This window comes from Hypanus sabinus, chromosome 8 (assembly GCF_030144855.1).
Source record: "Hypanus sabinus isolate sHypSab1 chromosome 8, sHypSab1.hap1, whole genome shotgun sequence".
Classification (NCBI taxonomy): Eukaryota; Metazoa; Chordata; class Chondrichthyes; order Myliobatiformes; family Dasyatidae; genus Hypanus; species Hypanus sabinus.
In genome coordinates this window covers 162,875,166-162,894,439 of record NC_082713.1, presented here as the reverse complement: position 1 = coordinate 162,894,439, position 19,274 = coordinate 162,875,166, and the positions used below count along the sequence as shown (strand labels likewise).

The 19,274-nt window shown below is 39.5% G+C and overlaps 1 protein-coding gene across 10 annotated transcripts in view; it reads right to left on the bottom strand.

Moving 5' to 3' along the window:
• The window catches only part of lrriq1 (leucine-rich repeats and IQ motif containing 1), a 162,385-nt gene that overhangs the window by 14,400 nt on the left and 128,711 nt on the right, over positions 1-19,274 (bottom strand). For 8 of the 10 annotated variants that reach the window (XM_059978414.1, XM_059978411.1, XM_059978417.1 and 5 more), the window contains one exon: positions 14,291-14,420. In XM_059978414.1, the coding sequence (XP_059834397.1) occupies positions 14,291-14,420 (130 nt within the window). Of the gene's footprint in view, positions 1-14,289; positions 14,421-19,274 lie in introns of those variants that run through there. The other 2 variants (XR_009513741.1, XR_009513740.1) reach the window with 2 other exon arrangements.

Genomic DNA, 19,274 nt, shown 5'->3' with positions numbered 1-19,274 from the left:
CCAGTTATGGCAAGCATTCAGCTGCAGGAAATTGTGAAAGAGAAGTTATATTCTGAGTTTTAGCTTTAGATTAAGAATCAGTATGGCTAGGGTGTAGTAGGGCACTTATTTACCTCTCCCACCAAGAATGATCGCTTTTCATAGTTTCAGGCCATCCTACTAGCACTCTGTAACCGCACACCTTATTTATTTAGAATTACAGTGTGCAAGAAGAGAACTTACCCAGATGTAGAAACAATCCTTTAGACAAGCAATCTGGCAAATTCATGTTCAAAATAAATTGGAGTCAAAGAATAATATTGAGTGGTGGAAAAAAATGTATCATCAAATGTGCAAAGGAGTATTCCACTCATTTTTATACCTTCTGAAAAAGATGTTGCTGATTTCAGTGTGAAAGTGAATCTTCTTAGTTTGTTCAACTAAGTTTTGACTAAGAACTGAAAAGTACAGAAATGCAAAGGCATTGAGAGTATTATTCATCTACAGTATCTCTTCTGTGAGTTTCAGAATGAAAATCTTACCTGTTAAAGAAATGTACCTAAAACAACGGAACAACATTCCAAACAGTTAAGTGTGATGTGCCTGTCTGTGAACATTGCTCAAAAACAGTGAATAAGTCTATTTTAAAAATCCAGTCATTTGACTGAGGATGAACTAAAATGGTTGACAATCATAATCACACTAAAAATGGTATGCGAAGGCAGTGCTCAGAATCAAAATCAAATTTGGTATCACCAACATGTCATGAAATGTTAAACTTGCAACAGCAGTACAATGTAATAGAAAAAAATGAATTACAGTAAGTATATATATTAAATAGTTAAATAAAATGTGATGCAAAAATAGAAATAAAAAAAGTAGTGAGGTAGTGTTTATGGGTTCAATGACCATTCAGAAATCGGCTGACAGAGAGGAAGAAACTCTTCCTGAATTGTTGAGTGAACTGTGGCACTGGGATAACATGTTTGCTAGAGGTCACAAGATTTTCTATCTTGAAGGAATATGAATGAACCAGTTGGGTTCTGACAACAATCTGAACAGCTTCGTATTCCTTTATTAAATTGTTTATTGAATTAGATTACTAAAAGACTAAACTCAAATCCTGGTGTGAATGCAAGTCGAAAGCCCTGGGTCAGTCAATGCCTCTACGTTTTTAGTTCAGCAAAATCATCTTTAATCTAATACAGTTTGCCACATCTAAATTGATAAGGCTTAAATCAAGTTTATAATTACTTAACTGTAATTTATAATTTATAATTACATTTCCTTAACTGTAATAAATTGTTGAGCTGGTAGGTTTCATTTTGGAGATTTCCTTCTTGACTATAAGACATAGGAGCCAATTTATGCTGTTCATCTCATCGAGTCTACTCTGTCAAGTCAAGTCAAGTCACTTTTTATGGTCATTTCAAACATAACTACTGGAACAGTACACAGTAAAAATGAGACAATGTTTTTCAGGACCATGGTGCTACAAGAAACAATACAAAACCTACACTGAACTACGTAAAATCAACACAGAAAAAACTACACTAGACTACAGAGCTACCCAGGGTTGCATAAAGTGCACAAAATAGTGCAGGCATTACAATAAATAATAAACAAGACAATAGGCACAGTAGAGGGCAGTAAGTTGGTGTCAGTCCAGGCTCTCGGTTTTGAGGAGTCTGATAGCTTGGGGGAAGAAACTGTTCCAACTCTGGTTATGAGAGCCCGAATGCTTCGGTGCCTTTTCCCAGATGGCAGCAGGGAGAAGAGTTTGTATGAGAGGTGCGTGGGGTCCTTCATAATGCTGTTTGCTTTGCGGAGGCAGCGTGTAGTGTAAATGTCCATAATGGTGGGAAGGGAGACCCCGATGATCTTCTCAGCTGACCTCACTATCCGTTGCAGGGTCTTGCGATCCAAGATGGTGCAATTTCCGAACCAGGCAGTGATGCAGCTGCTCAGGATGCCCTCAATACAATCTCTGTAGAACGTGATGAGGATGGGGGATGGGAGATGGACTTTCCTCAGCCTTCGCAAAAAGCAGAGACTCTGCTGGACTTTCTTTGCTATGGAGCTGGTGTTGAGGGACCAGGTGAGATTCTGCCAGGTGAAATTTGGTGTTCTTAACAATCTTTACAGAGCAACCGTGGATGTTCAGCGGAGAGTGGTCTCAACAAGCATCTCTTTTGTTTTGTTCACATTCAGAGACAGGTTGGTGGCTCTGGACCAATCCGTTAGCCGCTGCACCTCCTCTCTGTAAACTGACTCATCGTTCTTGCTGATGAGACCCACCACAGTCGTATCATCGGCGAACTTGATGATGTGGTTCAAGCTGTGTGTTGCAGCACAGCCGTGGGTCAGCAGAGTGAACAGCAGTGGACTGAGCTCACAGCCCTCCATGCTCAGTGTGATGGTGTTGGAGACGTTGCTTCCAATCCGGACTGGCTGAGGTCTCCCAGTCAGGAAGTCTAGTATCCAGTTGCAGAGGGAGCTGTTCAGGCCCAGTAGGCTCAGCTTTCCAATCAGTTTCTGAGGAATGATTGTGTTAAATGCTGAACTGAAGTCTATGAACAGCATTTGAACATACGTGTCTTTTTTGTCCAGGTGGGTTAGAGCCAGGTGGAGGCTAATGGCAATGGCATTGTCTGTTGAACGGCTGGAACGGTACGTGAACTGCAGGGGGTCCAGTGAGGGGGGCAGCAAGGTCTTGATGTGCCTCATGACGAGCCTCTTGAAAGACTTCACGATGATGGATGTGAGTGCAACGGGACGGTAGTCTTTGAGGCAGGACACTGAAGACATTTGATAATGGCTGATTTATTTTCCCTCTCAAACCCAGGATTATTTCAAATCACTTCATAAGTATGCAGAATAAGAATGCTTCCATATTCTCTCACACCCTTTTCCTCAGTTATAGGTAAAGATTGTACCAGGTTACAGCGGGTTCCTGTGAACCCGGCCACAAACTGAGTTGTCAGGGTGCAGAGATGCCTGAAGCCCTGTAGCAGCAGGCAAACTTATCCTGCTGTTCTCCCATTCGTATATACAGGCTGTACACAAGTCAGGCATTTGTAACCTGCGGAGGAAAAGTTTTATTTTGTGGGCTTAAAATACATACTTCTATCTGTAATAAATAACCTTGGAAATTGCAGAGCACACATCATTTTACTGTACAATTGTGATTCAATTTGAATATGAAATTAAACCATAATGAAAATCACTTTCTTGTATAGTTCACAATCGTTCCAGATCCTTACGTACTAAGGTGCTTGATAACCAAAAGCGTATTCATGCTCATCCTACTTCCATAATTCATCTTTTACCTGGAATGCATTCAGAAGTAGATCTTCACAACACTTGTGAAAGATGCATTAGGTTCACTAGAATAGATGCTAACCTTTAAGGTCCAGATAGGTTCTCTTTAAAACCGTAAGAGCATAAGATATAGGAGCAGAATTAGTCATTTGGCCCATCGAGTCAGCTCCACTATTTCACCATGGTTGATCCAATTTTCCTCTCAGCCCCAATCTCCTGCCCTCTCCCTGTATCCTTTCATGCCCTGACCGATCAAGAATGTAATGGAATTAATTTTAAGTAATGTACTTCCTTGCTTTTCTTTTGGATTACTCCATTCTGGTAGCAATTCTCAGTGCTCATTTCCCCAATGTCCAAATCAGACAGCAAACAAGACCCATTCTGTGGCCATTGACACACTACTTTACCTGCATACAAACATACCCATACATGATTTACAATAATGACAGATATATTGCCAGGTCAGTAAGATGTCAGATATAAGAAGTGCTTGAACTAAATCGACAGGAAATGATTCTACTAACCCTAAATTATAGACTATTACTAGCCATCTCTTGATCCTGCACAACCTTGATCCATTTCCACAACTTTTATCCATGTACCTCAATCTACTTGGTTAATGGAAGTCCAAAATTCTCAGATTCACATTAACAATTGATTAAGCATTAATTGAAATTATAATTTATAGAAGAGAGTTCTAAACTTCTACTATTATTTGTTTGTCAAGGCATTAACCTAATTTTACTCCTGAAATAAATGTCCATAATTTTAAAATATGGACACATTTACCAAGCTGCTCATCATCTTTACTTTGTCTTCTACTACACAGTCACTATTCTGACCTGGCAAATTAACTACAGGTCATCTCCTTATAGACATCTGTATAAACAACAGGCCCTTGTAGATGTCCAAAAGTCAACATTGTCCTCAAGTCTGAAAATCTGTGAAATGATAACCACTTGATAGATAACCACAGTGATAACCATCATCCCTCCACAGCAATGTAATGAATGGCATTTAAAGCAGCTGAGACTAAGTACAAAGAACAACAACTAAATTGGAGAGAAATAGAGAAAACTAGATCTCCAAGTTTTCTCTATGTAGCATCATATTCTTTTTGTTGTTTGTCCGATTTGTTTTTTTTTAATTGCGAGGGGGGGCGGTAGTTTGATGTTCTTCTTTGAAAAGCTTTCATGGTTTTTCTTTGTTTCGTGGCTGCTTGTAGGAAAGATGAAACTCAGGGTTGCACACTGCTTACATACTTTGATGATAAATGTACTTTGAATCTTTGAGAAACTCTATCAAAAGCCCATGGAAATTAATACATAGAAGTTTATTGGCACTGCTGCAAAGATTCAATCAGGTTACTCAGGTATGACTTATCCTTTATATATTCGGATGAAGGTGGCTCATTACACCATGCTTAACTATAGACTTTAATAGTTTACTGATGATATTTTAGATGAACGCCTTGAATTTCTTGGTTTCCCTCCTCCACAGTGTTCTAAAAAGTAGAATAACTCAACCAATTTTACAAGCTGAAGGAATGATTTATGTATCAATAAAACTTTGGAATATTACAGTCAGGACATGTGTAATTTTCTCATATTGCTATTTTGAAGATATAATTTCATTCAATATTTCAACTCTTCATTTATAATACTGTAGCGGTGTGCTACATGCAGCGCTAAAATTACGACACAGAGTCGGTAACTGCAGTCGAAGGAAAAAACTTTATTCGAAATCCTCAGCCTCACTTTTAAGCCTCCCTCAACCTGCCCCCCTGTGGCGCAGAGGCTCCAAAGCTCTGTGCTCACAAACCCCCGTAGGCTATCTAATTGTGAGCCGGTTCGGATGTGCCAGGAAATGGGTCGCCACAATACCATTAATATCACTTCAAGTTCATCACATTTTTATCACCTTTTTAATAATAATTTGCAGTACATTTTGATAATTTTTATTAACATTGATACTGTTATGCCTGTGCCCCCCCCCCACTCCTTTTTGAGAATCACAAGATCGCTATTCAGTCAGGTCAGGAGACCCAGAAAATGAGAGAGAGATGTTTGGAATGTCCTGGCCCCAGCGATACAAAGCCACGGAACAGGTCATTGTCTCTTGGAGACGGAATTGTGTATTGAGTACTGTACTTCATGGAAGCCCTCAGGCAACGTGGGCTAGTTGGGGGATGGCATCATTCCACCCTGATTGACATCTGAGACCCCGTGAGTGGGGATAAAAGAGGGTCTGGGGAACGGCTCCTTTAGACGCACCAGAAGAAATGCTAGAACTCCTGTAACAGCGTAATAGCGAAAGCCGGTGGAAAAGCCCACGTGCGTCCTTTTCCATTTGCCTCGGAATTGGTGGGTCTTACCACAGAAGAACCGCTTTAGCTAACACAAAGGAGAAATCAGCCCCAACAACTCTTGAAGGATTGACATCATAAAAGGAATGGGCAAGTTTTAAAACTCCGTCTCTCCCTCCAACCAAAAGCTGCAGCTTGAATGAACTAAAATGACTTTTATATTTCCATCGGACAATACATTATCCCCTAGACAACAATAGAGCTATTTCTTATTGATTATTATTATACCTGCGCTTTTAGATTTAGTATTGATGACATATATTATCTGTATGTTTGCATTGATATTATTTTTGTGTATTTTTATCAATAAATACTGTTAAAAATAGTACCATCAGACTTCAATGGACCTCTCTATCTTTGCTGGTAAGTGACCCAGTTACGGGGTACGTAACAATCCTTCTTTGCATACTCTTTTCTACAATTATTATATTTTGTTCTGCTATCTAATGCTATCCTGTATAATTTATCTGTGCTAGCTTTTGCCTTTTATATGCTTTCTTTTTTTTGTCTATCAGCTCTGGAATCATTCACAAATTTGTTCTCCGTAAGGATATAAACACTTGTATTGAATGAATTCCACTGATCTTTTTTCATCATGCCACAAACAAATTTGCAATAATTACTCTGAACAGTTTCCTCATTACGTGAAAATCAGTTTTGCCCAACTCCAGAATCTTCATAAACATCTGTTTTGTCCCCTTTTCAGAGGTTCATTTATTATCAAAGTGTGAATCCATAAACAACTCTGAGATTCATCTTCTCCAGACAGCCAGGAAACAGAGAAAGAACATGAAAGTTGTTTAGATGGAAACATCAAACCCGCCCCCGCACAAAAAGAACAGCATCCTGATCAACTCCCAAACCCCTGCCCCACACGAAATGCAACAACAACATCGACCCAAAAACCCCCTCCTTGCACAAAATGCAACAAGAACATTGACCCCCAAACCCTCTCTCCCCGCACAAAAAAACTAAAAGAATGTAACAAGAACAAGATTCCCCAAACACCTCCCTTCCCACAGCAAAACAGACAGGATTAGGTGAAAAATACAGAAAATAAAAATCATAAGTCTGAAAAAGTCCATAAAACATATAGTCCAATGCATAATGCAGAACCACAGTAACATTCTCCTTTGTCAACGAAATCGAGAAACATCACATTAACATAGAGGCCTACTCACCTGCCACAGCGAGCCACACAGTTTTCAAATTTACATTTAACTTGATCACTTATTATCAAATATTGAATAATAATACATCCTTACCCCTTTATCTAGATCTGGTGTATTACTTATTAATAAATTGATTTGGTACTAAGTAACACATCAGCTAGATAACCATCCTTGTTAGTTGTAGAACAACTGAGATTGATTTCCTCAGATCATTTTCCCAATCTTTGACCAAATCCCTGCCTATTTGTTCCTGACTCTCTTACCCATCTGAGAACTCCATCCAACAATCTCTAATCTATTAGCATCTTTAAAACTTCCAAATCAACACTTGCACGTTTAAAGTGTTTGAGAGCACTCTAGTTAACTTCTCCACTTGCATCTTTCACCCACCCCAAATCAACAATCAGTTCTAAAGTTTCAATTCAGTTTTAGCCAGAAAAGAAATCCTTGATCCCTACACCAATCAAACGACCAAATGTTCACTTTCATAGTTCATATTATTTACACAAACAAGCAGATGACTCAGATATAATTCAGATTTTATAACACTTGAGATCCTGTCCTGGTTCCAACAATCATCATCTCTCTTATGCTTTCAAGTTGGGACTCTTCTTCTGCAAAACTAATAATAATTTTAATTATAGAGCACTTTTGATAGATAATATAGTTCAGTGCTTTATAATGGGATAAAAGTACAAACATGAAAATAAAAAAAATAAAAATAAACATGAAAATAAAGTTTTAAAATTATGTTAGTTAAAAGCAAGGTTAAATAAATAGGTTTTGAGCTGGTGTTTAGAAGTGTTAGCTGAGTCTGTATCCCTTATAGTTTTAGGTATTGAGTTCCACAGTTTAGGAGCGTAGTTCAAAAAAGTTGACCTGCCAATTATCTTTTGAGGGAGATTGTTTAAATTTAAGAGACTGGTGAAAGAAGACCCGAGAGCTCGAGCAGGAATATAAAACAAAAACTATACAGTGGTGTACTTCAGTCCCAGATCAAGGGTTTTAAAAACAAGACAACTTTAAAATTAATTCTAAAAGATGTTCCTTATCCTGACATCAGATGGCAACAAACTATGGACTCTCAAGTAAGTTTCTGAAGGCTGCAGCCTCTCCCTGTAATTGCTGAATTTTCCATAACCACAGTACTGCAATTCTTCTCTTTCCTCTTCAGGCAGCCTCCAACTCCAAGAAGATATGGTCAGTTTTCTGGCAGCCATTTTGATGCTCTTATTCACAGAGAGCAAGTACATTGTATCCACAAGAAATTCTGCAGATGCAGGAAATCCAGAGCAACACACAAAATGCTGTTGGAACTCAGTAGGTCAGGTAACATCTATGGCGGGGAATAAACAGTCAACGTTTCGTGTCAAGACCATCCTGCAGGTAGGATCAGATTTCTTATAGGAAATAATTTCTGTATTTCACTTTAGCTCCTTCTGTTCTGTACATCATCAGTTAAATTGTCAGGGTCTTTCATCATTTGAGCAGGCATGACCAAGATAACCAGTCAGATATTACTTTCTTTCCTTCATGAGTTGAATAAGTTTTGCTATTTAATTCAAATACCTTGAGCTGGAGTGATTCGAGACAGAGATGATCTAATATAGATATTTCCCGTCTGATAGAATCACAATCTATTAATGTCCCACACACAACAGTCTGGCCACACAACCTGGGCTGCTATACCCAATTTTTTATTATTATTTTAGTTTATAATGTTATCTCAGGTTCTTCTTATTCCTTCCTTACAAAGCAATAACATAATGATCGAGACATGCATTTCAAGCTTACTCAAACCACTACAAGATTTTAATAGTCTGTTGTCCCTCAGATCAGTGGGAATTGTACACTACAACCCACTGGGAGTAGTGATCATTCTGTCACTTGTAGGCCCAACTTATAATTCTATTCTCCCTGTACCAAAAGCCTGCATGGGTGCCAAAAAGCCAGCTCGGAAAGCTTGCATGGCTGCCTTTGAAATATCATGCTTCCTCAGGCTGAAACTGTTCTAAGTCACCAGTCCTCATCAAAGTCAGAGATACCTTCCAAAATCCAATCTGCAGCCGCTGAAGGAAGTCCAGAAGTACAGAAGATCAGAATTGTAATTATCGCAAATATAAAATAATGCTATCAGGAGAATATATAATTAAAGTGTCAGATAGCGGTAAGTTGCCCGAGCTTGAGGTTGGGCTGTGTATTGAATACCAAAAGTCTGCTTTTATCAATTTGCATTCCCAAAATGGCCATGTGTGGCCTTGTGCAATATAATGTTGTCACATGGATGAGGATAGAATGGGTTTAAGGGGTGGGAGGATGGGCTGCAGAAGAATTCTTGACAAAAGAGAGATGGAAAAACTAACAGTTAATCAAGCCCTAAATCTGTTAAAGATAAATGATGTTCACAAAGATTAGATTCAACTTTATTGTCATTGTGCCGAGTACAGATATAAAGCCAATGAAACACAGTTAGCATCTAACCAGAAATGCAAAGAATAGTGTTATTTACAAAATAACTACCAATAAAAAGTAAGTGCTACATCACACAAATATAAAAGTACTGAGATGGTACAATATGGGTGCAATACTGCTTAGTGCTGTGAATTGAGGTTCAGCAGGGTCACAGCCTCAGGGAAGAAGCTCTTCCTGTACCTGCTGGTGTGGGAGTGGAGGCTCCTGTAGCGCCTATTGGATGGGAGGAGAGAAAAAAGTCCATGGTTAGGGTGAGATGCATCCTTGATGATGCTTTTCGCCCTGCCCAGGCTGCGTTTATGGTAGATGTTCACAACGGTGGGCAATTAGGTGCCGATAATCCGCTGGGCAGTTTTCACCACATGCTAGAGTGCTTTGTGGTCCGATACGGGACAATTGCCATACCAGACTGAGGTGCATTTGATGAGCGTGCTCTCAATGGTATGGTTGTAAAAGTCCGTCAGTATCCTGGGACAGAGGTGAGCTTTCTTGATGCTCCGCAGGAAATAAAGGCGCTATTGTGCCTTTTTGATCAGGATGGAGGAGTTCAGGGACCAGGTGAGATCCTCGGAAATGTGGACACCAAGGAATTTGAAGCTTGATACATGCTCAACCACAGCTCCATTAATGTAGATGGGGATGTGAGTTTGGCTCTTAGCATGCCTGGAGTCCACAATGATCTCCTTGGTCTTCTGGGAGTCAAGGGCCAGGTTGTTGTCGGCACACCATGCGGCCAGGTGCTGGACCTCATCCCTGTAGGCCGTCTTGTCAGCCCCTCTGATCAGGCCAACCACTGTAGCGTTGTCTGCAAACTTGATTATGGAGTTAGAACCATATACAGGAACGCAGTCATAGGTGAAAAGGGAGTACAGAAGAAGGGTCAGCACACAGCCTTAAGGCACGCCAGTGTTCAGCATCAATAACTGAATCATAGAACCTCAGAGTTGTAGTAACACAGGGGTAAGTCACTGGGCTCATCAGACAGCTTTTCCCCTTTGCTGAGCTCTCGAGAGCCAGTGGATCTTGGTTTAGGGAAAAGAGTTGGGGAGATGGGGGGATTTGTGGCAAATTTTCTTCATCCTGTTGGGGGAGGGTTGAAATCTAGAATACACCACCTGAATATCCTCATAATACTGAGATGTGCAATTGAAACACAATGCCTGTACCCTGGGTACTGGAAAATTGGATAAGTATTGGTAGGTAATTGATGGACTGTAAAGGATCTATCTTAGTGATGTATGGCTAGAATCAATGCCCAAGCTATCCACTACAACTGCAACTTCTGATTTAAGGTATTGCATCTGAACTTGGGTATCAGCTTACTGGTGGTTCATAAGGCAAGAAATACGACTAAACACTTTATTGATAACACTTTTAATATGGTACATCATGATAAACTATCACCACAAGCAATGATGAAGTGAGCGAGGGTAAGGAATGCCGGTGCGATGCAAATTGGAACGTGGTTTGTGAGAGAAGAAGTGGTTGAAGGCATGTACGAGATGGAGTTGGAATGAATGAATCGGAAAGGAGTCAGGGCAGAAGAGTTTTGGACCCTGCCCATCAAAACCGAGAAAGGTTGAGTATGGGCTGGAACGCCATTGCAGCCATGGACTGGGTGATGAAGTCTAGATTGCTGAGGTGGAGCCTGGATTCGAGTGTGGGGGATGATGGCCACCCTGCATTAAGCAGATGAATCTCAAGGTTGTATAATTTATACATACTCTGATAATAAATGTACTTTGAACTTTCACATGCACATTGTACTTCAATCTACACAAGGCTACTCCCTCATTACCAAAGCTACTATTGAGGGCTGCCATCTCCCTAACCCGTGGGTTCCCAACTTGGGATCTACGGACTCTTCAGTTAATAGTAGGGGTCCATGGAATAATAAAAGTTAGGAACCCCTGCTCTGACCCATCAAAGCCAGCCACCTCACTAATGGTGCCCTTACCACCTGATCCTCAAGGAAACCAGTTCTCACAACCATCCTTTGTCAACTAGTAACAGTTGTATGTCCTTATCCCAATTGCTATACCCCGCTCCCACAGTACCTAGAGTCTGGGCCCAATCCACATCTACCTGTTTTCCCACTCCTGGTCTCTTGTGCGCAAATGAACTTTCTCACAAGTCATAATGTCCTTTCAAGATAGCAACTAATTTCTAGACAAAAAATGACCATATTAAAACAAAGGCATTTTTAAAAATAAATATTGCTTAACTCTACCTGTTCAGTAGTCACTGAATTGTTGTCAAGAGATTAGTTACAGTGTAGAACAAGTTACACTGGGAACTGAAGCTGCCAGGCATGAATACTACATGTGCAACTGGATATCTGGATTCAAAGAAAACCACCAAAGCAAATTCAGACTCTTTGCCAGTGATATTTCACTTTACTCTTCCAAAGGGTTATATGTGCAATGCAGTTTCAAACATGGTCTACCAGATGCTCTGAACCAGGCTGGATATTCTGGCCTAACTCATTTTTGATGTTTGAATCTTGAGTTAGTAAAAGCACAGAAGCAATGCAGTGGTGATACTACTGAATCCCATTCTGATACGCCTATCCATGGCCTCTTCTACTGTCAAAATGAATCCAAACTCAGGTTGGAGGAACAACACCTTATATACCGGCTGGGTAGCCTCCGACCTGATGGCATGAACATTGACTTCTCTAACTTCTGTTAATGCCCCTCCTCCCCTTCTTACCCCATCCCTGATATATTTAGTTGTTTGTTTGTTTTTTTTTCTCTCTGCCCATCACTCTGCCTGCTCTCCATCTCCCTCTGGTGCCTCCCCCTTTTTTTCTCCCAAGGCCTCCTGTCCCTTCTCCAGCTCTGTATCACTTTCGCCAATCACCTTTCCAGTTCTTAGCTTCATTCCGCCCCCTCTGGTCTTCTCCTATCATTTCGCATTTCCCCCTCACCCCACTACTTTCAAATCTCTTACTATCTTTCCTTTCAGTTAGTCCTGACGAAGGGTCTTGGCCCGAAACGTTAACAGTGCTTCTCTTTTTAGATGCTGCCTGGAGCGCTGTGTTCCACCAGCATTTTGAGTGTGTTGTTTGAATCCTGCTGGTGTTTTTTTAAAAATCACTATTTCTCCAGTATGGTTGATATTTACAATCAGGTCATTTATTGTTGGAACCATTGAATAAAATAGACGCATTTAAGTATTTTACTCGCTATGGTTATATCAAGTGATCTGCACTTATTTTTTAAACATTCTGCTTGTAAATATCCTCAAATATTTAGCATTAACCTGCTACAACAAAATTGCAATATTGTTTTAATAAATGTATCAACTTCAAATCTTTTTGGCTTCAGTGCTCACAAGCAGTTAACAGTCATCATACTTTAGCCCAAAAATAACTAAGATGATAAAACTTAGCTCAATAACAGTTATTGTGACACACACGAAATGCTGGAAGAACCCAGAAAGTCTGGCTGTATTTATGGAAAATAATGAACAGTCGACGTTTCAGGCTGAGACCCTTCTTCATGGCCGGGATCAGCCATGATGGAATGATGGAGCAGACCCACTGGGCTGAATGGCCTCATTCTGCTCCTATATCTTGTGATCTTATGGTCTTCAGGATTGGAAAGGAAGAGTAAAGAAGCCCGAATAAGATGATGGGGGAGGGGAAGGAGTACAAGCTAGAAGGTGATAGGTAAAGCCAGGTGGTAATAGGTATAAAAGGTAAGGGGTTGGGAGAAGAAGGAATTGATAGGAGAGTGGACTATGGGAGAAAGGGAAGGAGGAGGGGCATCAGAGGGAGGTTATAGTTTGGTGAAGGGAAGAGATGTGGTAAAGGGGGGCAGAGTGGGGAGGGGGAGGAGGGAAAAGTACCAGAACATGGAAAAACTGATGTTCATGCCTTCAGGTTGGAGGCTATTCAAATGGAATGAGTTGTTGCTTGTCCAAATTGAGAGTAGCCTCCTCATGGCAGTGGAGGAGGATATGAACAGACAAGTCAGAATGGGAATGAGGAATAGAATTTAAATAGTTGGACACTGATAAATCTTGCTCCTTGCAGATGGAGCGAAGGTGTTTGACAAAGTGGTCCCCCAATATAAAGGAGACCGCACTGGTAGCACTTAATACAGTAGACGACCAGGTGAATCTGTGATTTGAAGTCACCTCATCTGGAAGGACTGTTTGAATGGAGGTGAAGGTGCAGTTGTAGCACTTTTTCTGCTTGCCAGGAGGGAGATTTTTTACCAACCCCCCCTACTCTCTTCTTCAATTCCCCACTCTGGCCCCATCTCCCACCTCTTTCTCTTTACATGTGTAGCACCTCTCCCTGGTGCCCCTCCTCCTTCTGTTTCTCCTGTCTCCTCTCTTATCAGATTCCATCTTCTCCAGCCCTTTACCTTTTCCACCTATCACCTCCAGCTTCTTACTTCATTACCCCTCCCTGACCCACCTGGCTCCACCTATCCCCTACTAGCTTGAACTCCTTCTCCTCCCCCAACCTTCTTAGTTTCGCTTCTTACCCCCTCCCCTTTCTGAAGAAAGGTCTTATCCTGAAACATCAACTGCTTATTCATTTCCATAGATGCTGCCTGACCTGCTGATTTCCTCCAACATTTTGTGCGTTGCTCTGGATTCCAGCATCTGCAAGATTACATGCATTTATTGTTTCATAAGAGGCAGAAAGCTCATATTTCTGGAAAAAAAATCATATGACCTACCTAGGTCAAAAGCAGTTACCAAATAACATTTCTTAAAACAATCATTCTGCTTATATGGACAATAAATTTAGATGTAAATTTTTAAATTGACTAACAGTAATGACATTGCTTATCATCAGCACTATTAAGAAAAAGGCTTAATTTTAAATGAAACTGAGAAATCAGGCAGTCTTCAACAGGCAGCCAATCACACAATGGATCTATATTGCAGTGCTAAGTTAAATATCTATCCTTATACCCCGTCTTTCCACCCTATTCATGTAGTAAAGTTAAATAGATCTCACTGTTTCTTATTTCTGGGATTTGTTTCTTCATAGTTGGCAATTTGTGTGTGAAGCCACTGATAGGTTAGTTCTCTGCTTGTTGGTTGCAACTCCACTGAAGTCGTGTCTTGGTGACTGAATTCTTCTGGCACTGAATGAAACAACAGAATAAATCATTACAACATTCTCCTTCAGTCAAGGACAGACAAAACACTAAAACAAGCTGAATACTCAACAGCAGAACCTAATTACTGTTCACAATCCTTATATTACAGCCAAGAACAAATATTTCATTGAGAAAACCATCCCTTATTGACATCCCTATATTAAAATTATCTAAATGCATTTATTTTTAAAAACATAATTATTCACTTGCAAAAAACCTCAAAAATATAGTACCCAGAATTTTTACTTATCATGAAATTATTTTTAGTCTACACCTACATGTTTGAAACAAGACTCTGCAGAAAACTAAAGAATTAACTTATGTTTTATCAGACAGCTGATATAGAGACCTTTGGTGCATGGTATTTAGGATACATTTTAAAGGCATACATCTCTGAGCAAAAGAGGGTTCTTAATCCTCCCCCCAAAGGATTTCACAGCCAAAGAAATGAAATAGAAAAAGGCTCTTATACTTATATTTTTCTGAGTTAAGCTGCTTTTGTTTAAACTGATATTTGTAAGAATGAATGGCCTCTGCCCCTCTATATCCTTTGTGCTGACTGACACATAGCATCTGACTCGTATCCCTTCAGTGGTTATCCTTCTTTTATACCTTAACAATATTTGTAGCCAAAATTTTGAAATTAACCTGTTCAAATCCATGAAACATTCAGCTCCTTAACAAATATATACAAATAGCAGTGAGTTTAAATGAACAATTTCAGATTCTTGTTCAGCAGATCAGGATTACGACACTAGTGTTGAGACTTCAGTTCCACTTCTTTAAATTCAAACACAAGTGGCAGAAGCCATGAAATTAACTTAAGGCTAACTAGACAGTTAACTGAAAGAAATCTTGTCATAAAGTTTAGATTTTCTCTTTTTATGATATATGCATTAGACTATAAAATGTTTAAAGCCTTATTCATTTTTTGAAAGACTACTGGATTAGGCAAATTAAGCGGATGCACAAATTGTATATATTTTTAACAGAAACATGGATGTAGACTTATCATGTAGGTCTCCTAGGGAGCTTGTACAGTCAGAGGTCACTATCTCTAAAGCAGAAACAATATCGTGATATTAAAGAAAGAAGGTATTCAGTGCTGTGTTAGTGACAGTCATTGAGGTCAAGACCATCTGCCATTAATTTTCTCAAAAAGGAGAATAATGGACAGTCTATGCATTGCTTCAAACTCTCTACTGAATAAACAAGACAAGGTCATCTGCAGGTTAAATTTTGTCCAAGGCATTTTCAAATACTTGTGAAGAGCACCATTACTTATTGTGCTATTCTATGGTTTTTAATCTAAGATCTTTATATATGTCTATATATAAATAAATAACTTAAATAAATTTTCCCAGTTTAGTAATCAACTGGTAACTGGAATTCAACAAAGACTATTTTGCAGTTTAAGATTATTTGCAAAAAATTCTAGTTTATCATTTCTATATGTAGCTCTAGAGAACGCTAAAGCTTTACATTGCTCATCTTAACAGCAATGGTTATATGGAGGGAGTAAGTCCCAGGGTGCCATTTTACTATGAAACATTCTCACCTCTGATGTTCAACCTGGCACCAGCAGAATAGTAATGCTGATATATGATTTGAATTATTGAATCACATGGCATGATTAATGTATCTTGCAATAACCTTTTTTTGCTTTTCTAAAAAAGAGCTATTAAATTTTGTTATAAAATATTCCAAATTATATCAAATATTAGTTTCATTCTCAAGATGAAAATCATGCTAATTCAATCATCTATTATATAAAAGTTACCAAAGCAATGTTCAAAATGGAACATTTAGCAAATTATGCTGAGGGAGGACGTTGTGGAAAATGGACTTCGATTGCCAATTTGCAGTTAAGCCTTATTTATCAAAAGTAATAAAGGCACTTAGTTAAATGTATTAAGTTTATTTACAAAAATTAGAGTTAATATTATCTTGTTTTTGGTAATCAACTGATTTTGCTGATTTTTTTTTAGTGATTTCCATCAAATGAAGTTTGGCATATTTTTGTAACTAAAACAGGAAATCTCGCTCTGATCTGGGGCCATCAAAACACCTGCAGGGAGATTTCCATGTTTATTTTTAACAAAGCTTGGAAAAGAGTCTAAATACCTCAGAAAACTTGCTAAAATTAACAGCTAGTGGAGATCAAGGCCTCATCATTCAAAGGGGAAAAAGTGAAGGGCAAAAGTGGATGTGGTAAGTATATATTTTATAAAACTAACTACTTTTAAACAGATAGTCTCTCAAACAATATTGCAATGACATTGCTTTTCCCCTTAATATGAAAACTACAGCATTTAAAAATCCCAAGAATCCACAAAATAACACATGCATGCATCATATGTAAAGAAAATTTATGGTCTATGATCTTTCATCAGAACCTGAAAGATTACCAACGTATAAATGTTAACTGATCACAGTTGTTGCATGCTCTGCTGGTACCTTTCTTAAAATAAAATGAACTGGGCTACAGCATATTATTGAAGTGGACAACAAAGCTTAATATTTGCTTACTTTGCATCTCACTGAATTATTGCTTGTTCTGATTCTGAAGTCCTACTAATTGGATCTTGCAGCATAAATCTGATTTTAACCAATGCTGAATGTGAAAAATAGATTCAGAGGCTGACATAGAGGATTACCTACTCATTTGCAAAGCAGCCTTACCCAATACCAATTTAATACATGGATGTTTGAAGCCTCAAAATGCTGAAATTAGGGTTCTCAGACTCGAGCACGATCCTAATCTGACTTTAATATTAATATGAATATAATAGTCATATGAAGTCCAACTAGTCTGACAGCTGCCAAAGAACAAAACGGCACAAACAAGATCAGTACCAAGAGAGCCCAAGCAATATTGCTCATCTGAATTTTTTATATAATTGTTTCCTTATGGTTTAGGAGGTGTAAGAGTACTTCTGTAGTCCATAAAGAAACTTTGTGCCTCTCCTGTCTCAACAGATTGTGCTCTGGAGTTCCAGAAGGTAGTCTCTAGCCATCTGAAATTCTGCTTCCACCTGCCAAGCCAAGTCATTTCTATTAAGTTTTGGGCAAGAGCTGGATGACAGTAATGAATCACAGGAGTTAAAACCTCTCTAGGCCTCACACAATGATTTAATATAAGCCATCATATCCACACCTACCATTCAATCTTTGAATTAGGACCTGAAATGTCAGGAAAGAAACCCTTACATTCAGTCTGACTGCCATATATCCAAATGGAGTAATCAAATGTGAAATATCGGAAATAAATGAAAATCACAAATATGAGAAAATCTGTCGGTGTTGCAAATCTAAAGCAACACACACAAAATACTGGAGAAACTCAGTCAGGCAGCAGCCATGAAAAAGAGTAAAGAGTTGACGTTTCGAGCCGAGGCCCTTCTTCAGGACTGAGAAGGAAGGGGGAAGATGTCAGAATAAAAGGGTTGGGGGAGGAGAGGGAGGCTAGCTGAAAGGTGAGAAGTAAAGCCAGGTGGATGGGAAAGGTCACAGGCTGGAGAAGAAAATAATTATATATTATAAACATGGAACAACAATGTGCTGGATATATATATATATCTGAATGGCTAATCTTCCTCAATTTTTGAAAAAAATGTATACAGTGAACTTCTAATTCACGAAGCATGTATGCTTTCAGTGAAGATCACACTAAATCGTTTCATGAAAATGATTCAGTTATTGGAACAATATACTTGCAGATTCTACAAGGAAATAGTTGGATGATCTGCCATTACCTTGATTACAAGAGAGAATGAGCAACGACAGCACTAATTTATTGAATTGAGTAAAATAACAGAAGACACAACCATCAACATTTTGTTTTGAATCATATTTTGGTGTCATTTATAATATCTACAATGTACATTTGTTTTCACCTTTAAGGAAAGAGGGGTACAATAGTACATTGGGTAATTTTACAAGATATTTCTGATAGGGTACATTAACTCCATTTCATGAAGCGTTTTGGCTCAAACAAAATAAGAATGAAAACACTTACATAAATGTTTTTAAAAGGCACATGCCCCAGTGAATCCACAGCCACTTCCAGGACAGCGGCGACACACGGCGCATGTGGAAGGGCATCCAGGACATCACCAATTACAGGTCAACATCACCTGACTGTGCAGGTGATGCCTCCCTCTCAGATGCACTGAATAACTTCTACGCCCGGTTTGAGGCAGAAAATGACGTGGTGGCGAGGAAGTCCACCCCTCCTATAAATGATCAGGTTCTGTGTCTCACCGTGGCCGATGTGAGAAGAACCCTGTGCAGGGTCAACCCACAGAAGGCTGCTGGACCAGACAACATCCCTGGTAGAGTGCTCAGAGGATGTGCAGACCAGCTGGCAGATGTTCTCACTGACATCTTCAACATCTTCCTGAGCAACGCCACCGTTCCAACGTGCTTCAAGGTTGCCATCATCGTCCCTGTGCCGAAGAAGTCTTCAGTGTCCTGCCTAAATGACTACCGTCCCGTTGTACTCATATCCATCATCATGAAGTGTTTTGAGAGGCTCTTCATGAGGCATATCAAGACCCTGCTGCCCCCCACACTGGACCCCCTGCAGTTTGCATATCGTCCCAACCGCTAAATAGACAACGCCATTGCCATCACCCTCAGCCTCCACCTGGCCCTAACCCACTTAGACAAAAAAGACACATACGTTTGAATGCTGTTCATAGACTTCAGTTCAGCATTCAACACAATCATCCTCAGAAACTGATTCGAAAGCTGAGTCTACTAGGCCTGAACACCTCCCTCTGCAACTGGATCCTAGACTTCCTGACTGGGAGAACTGTCATTCCGGATTGGGAGAAG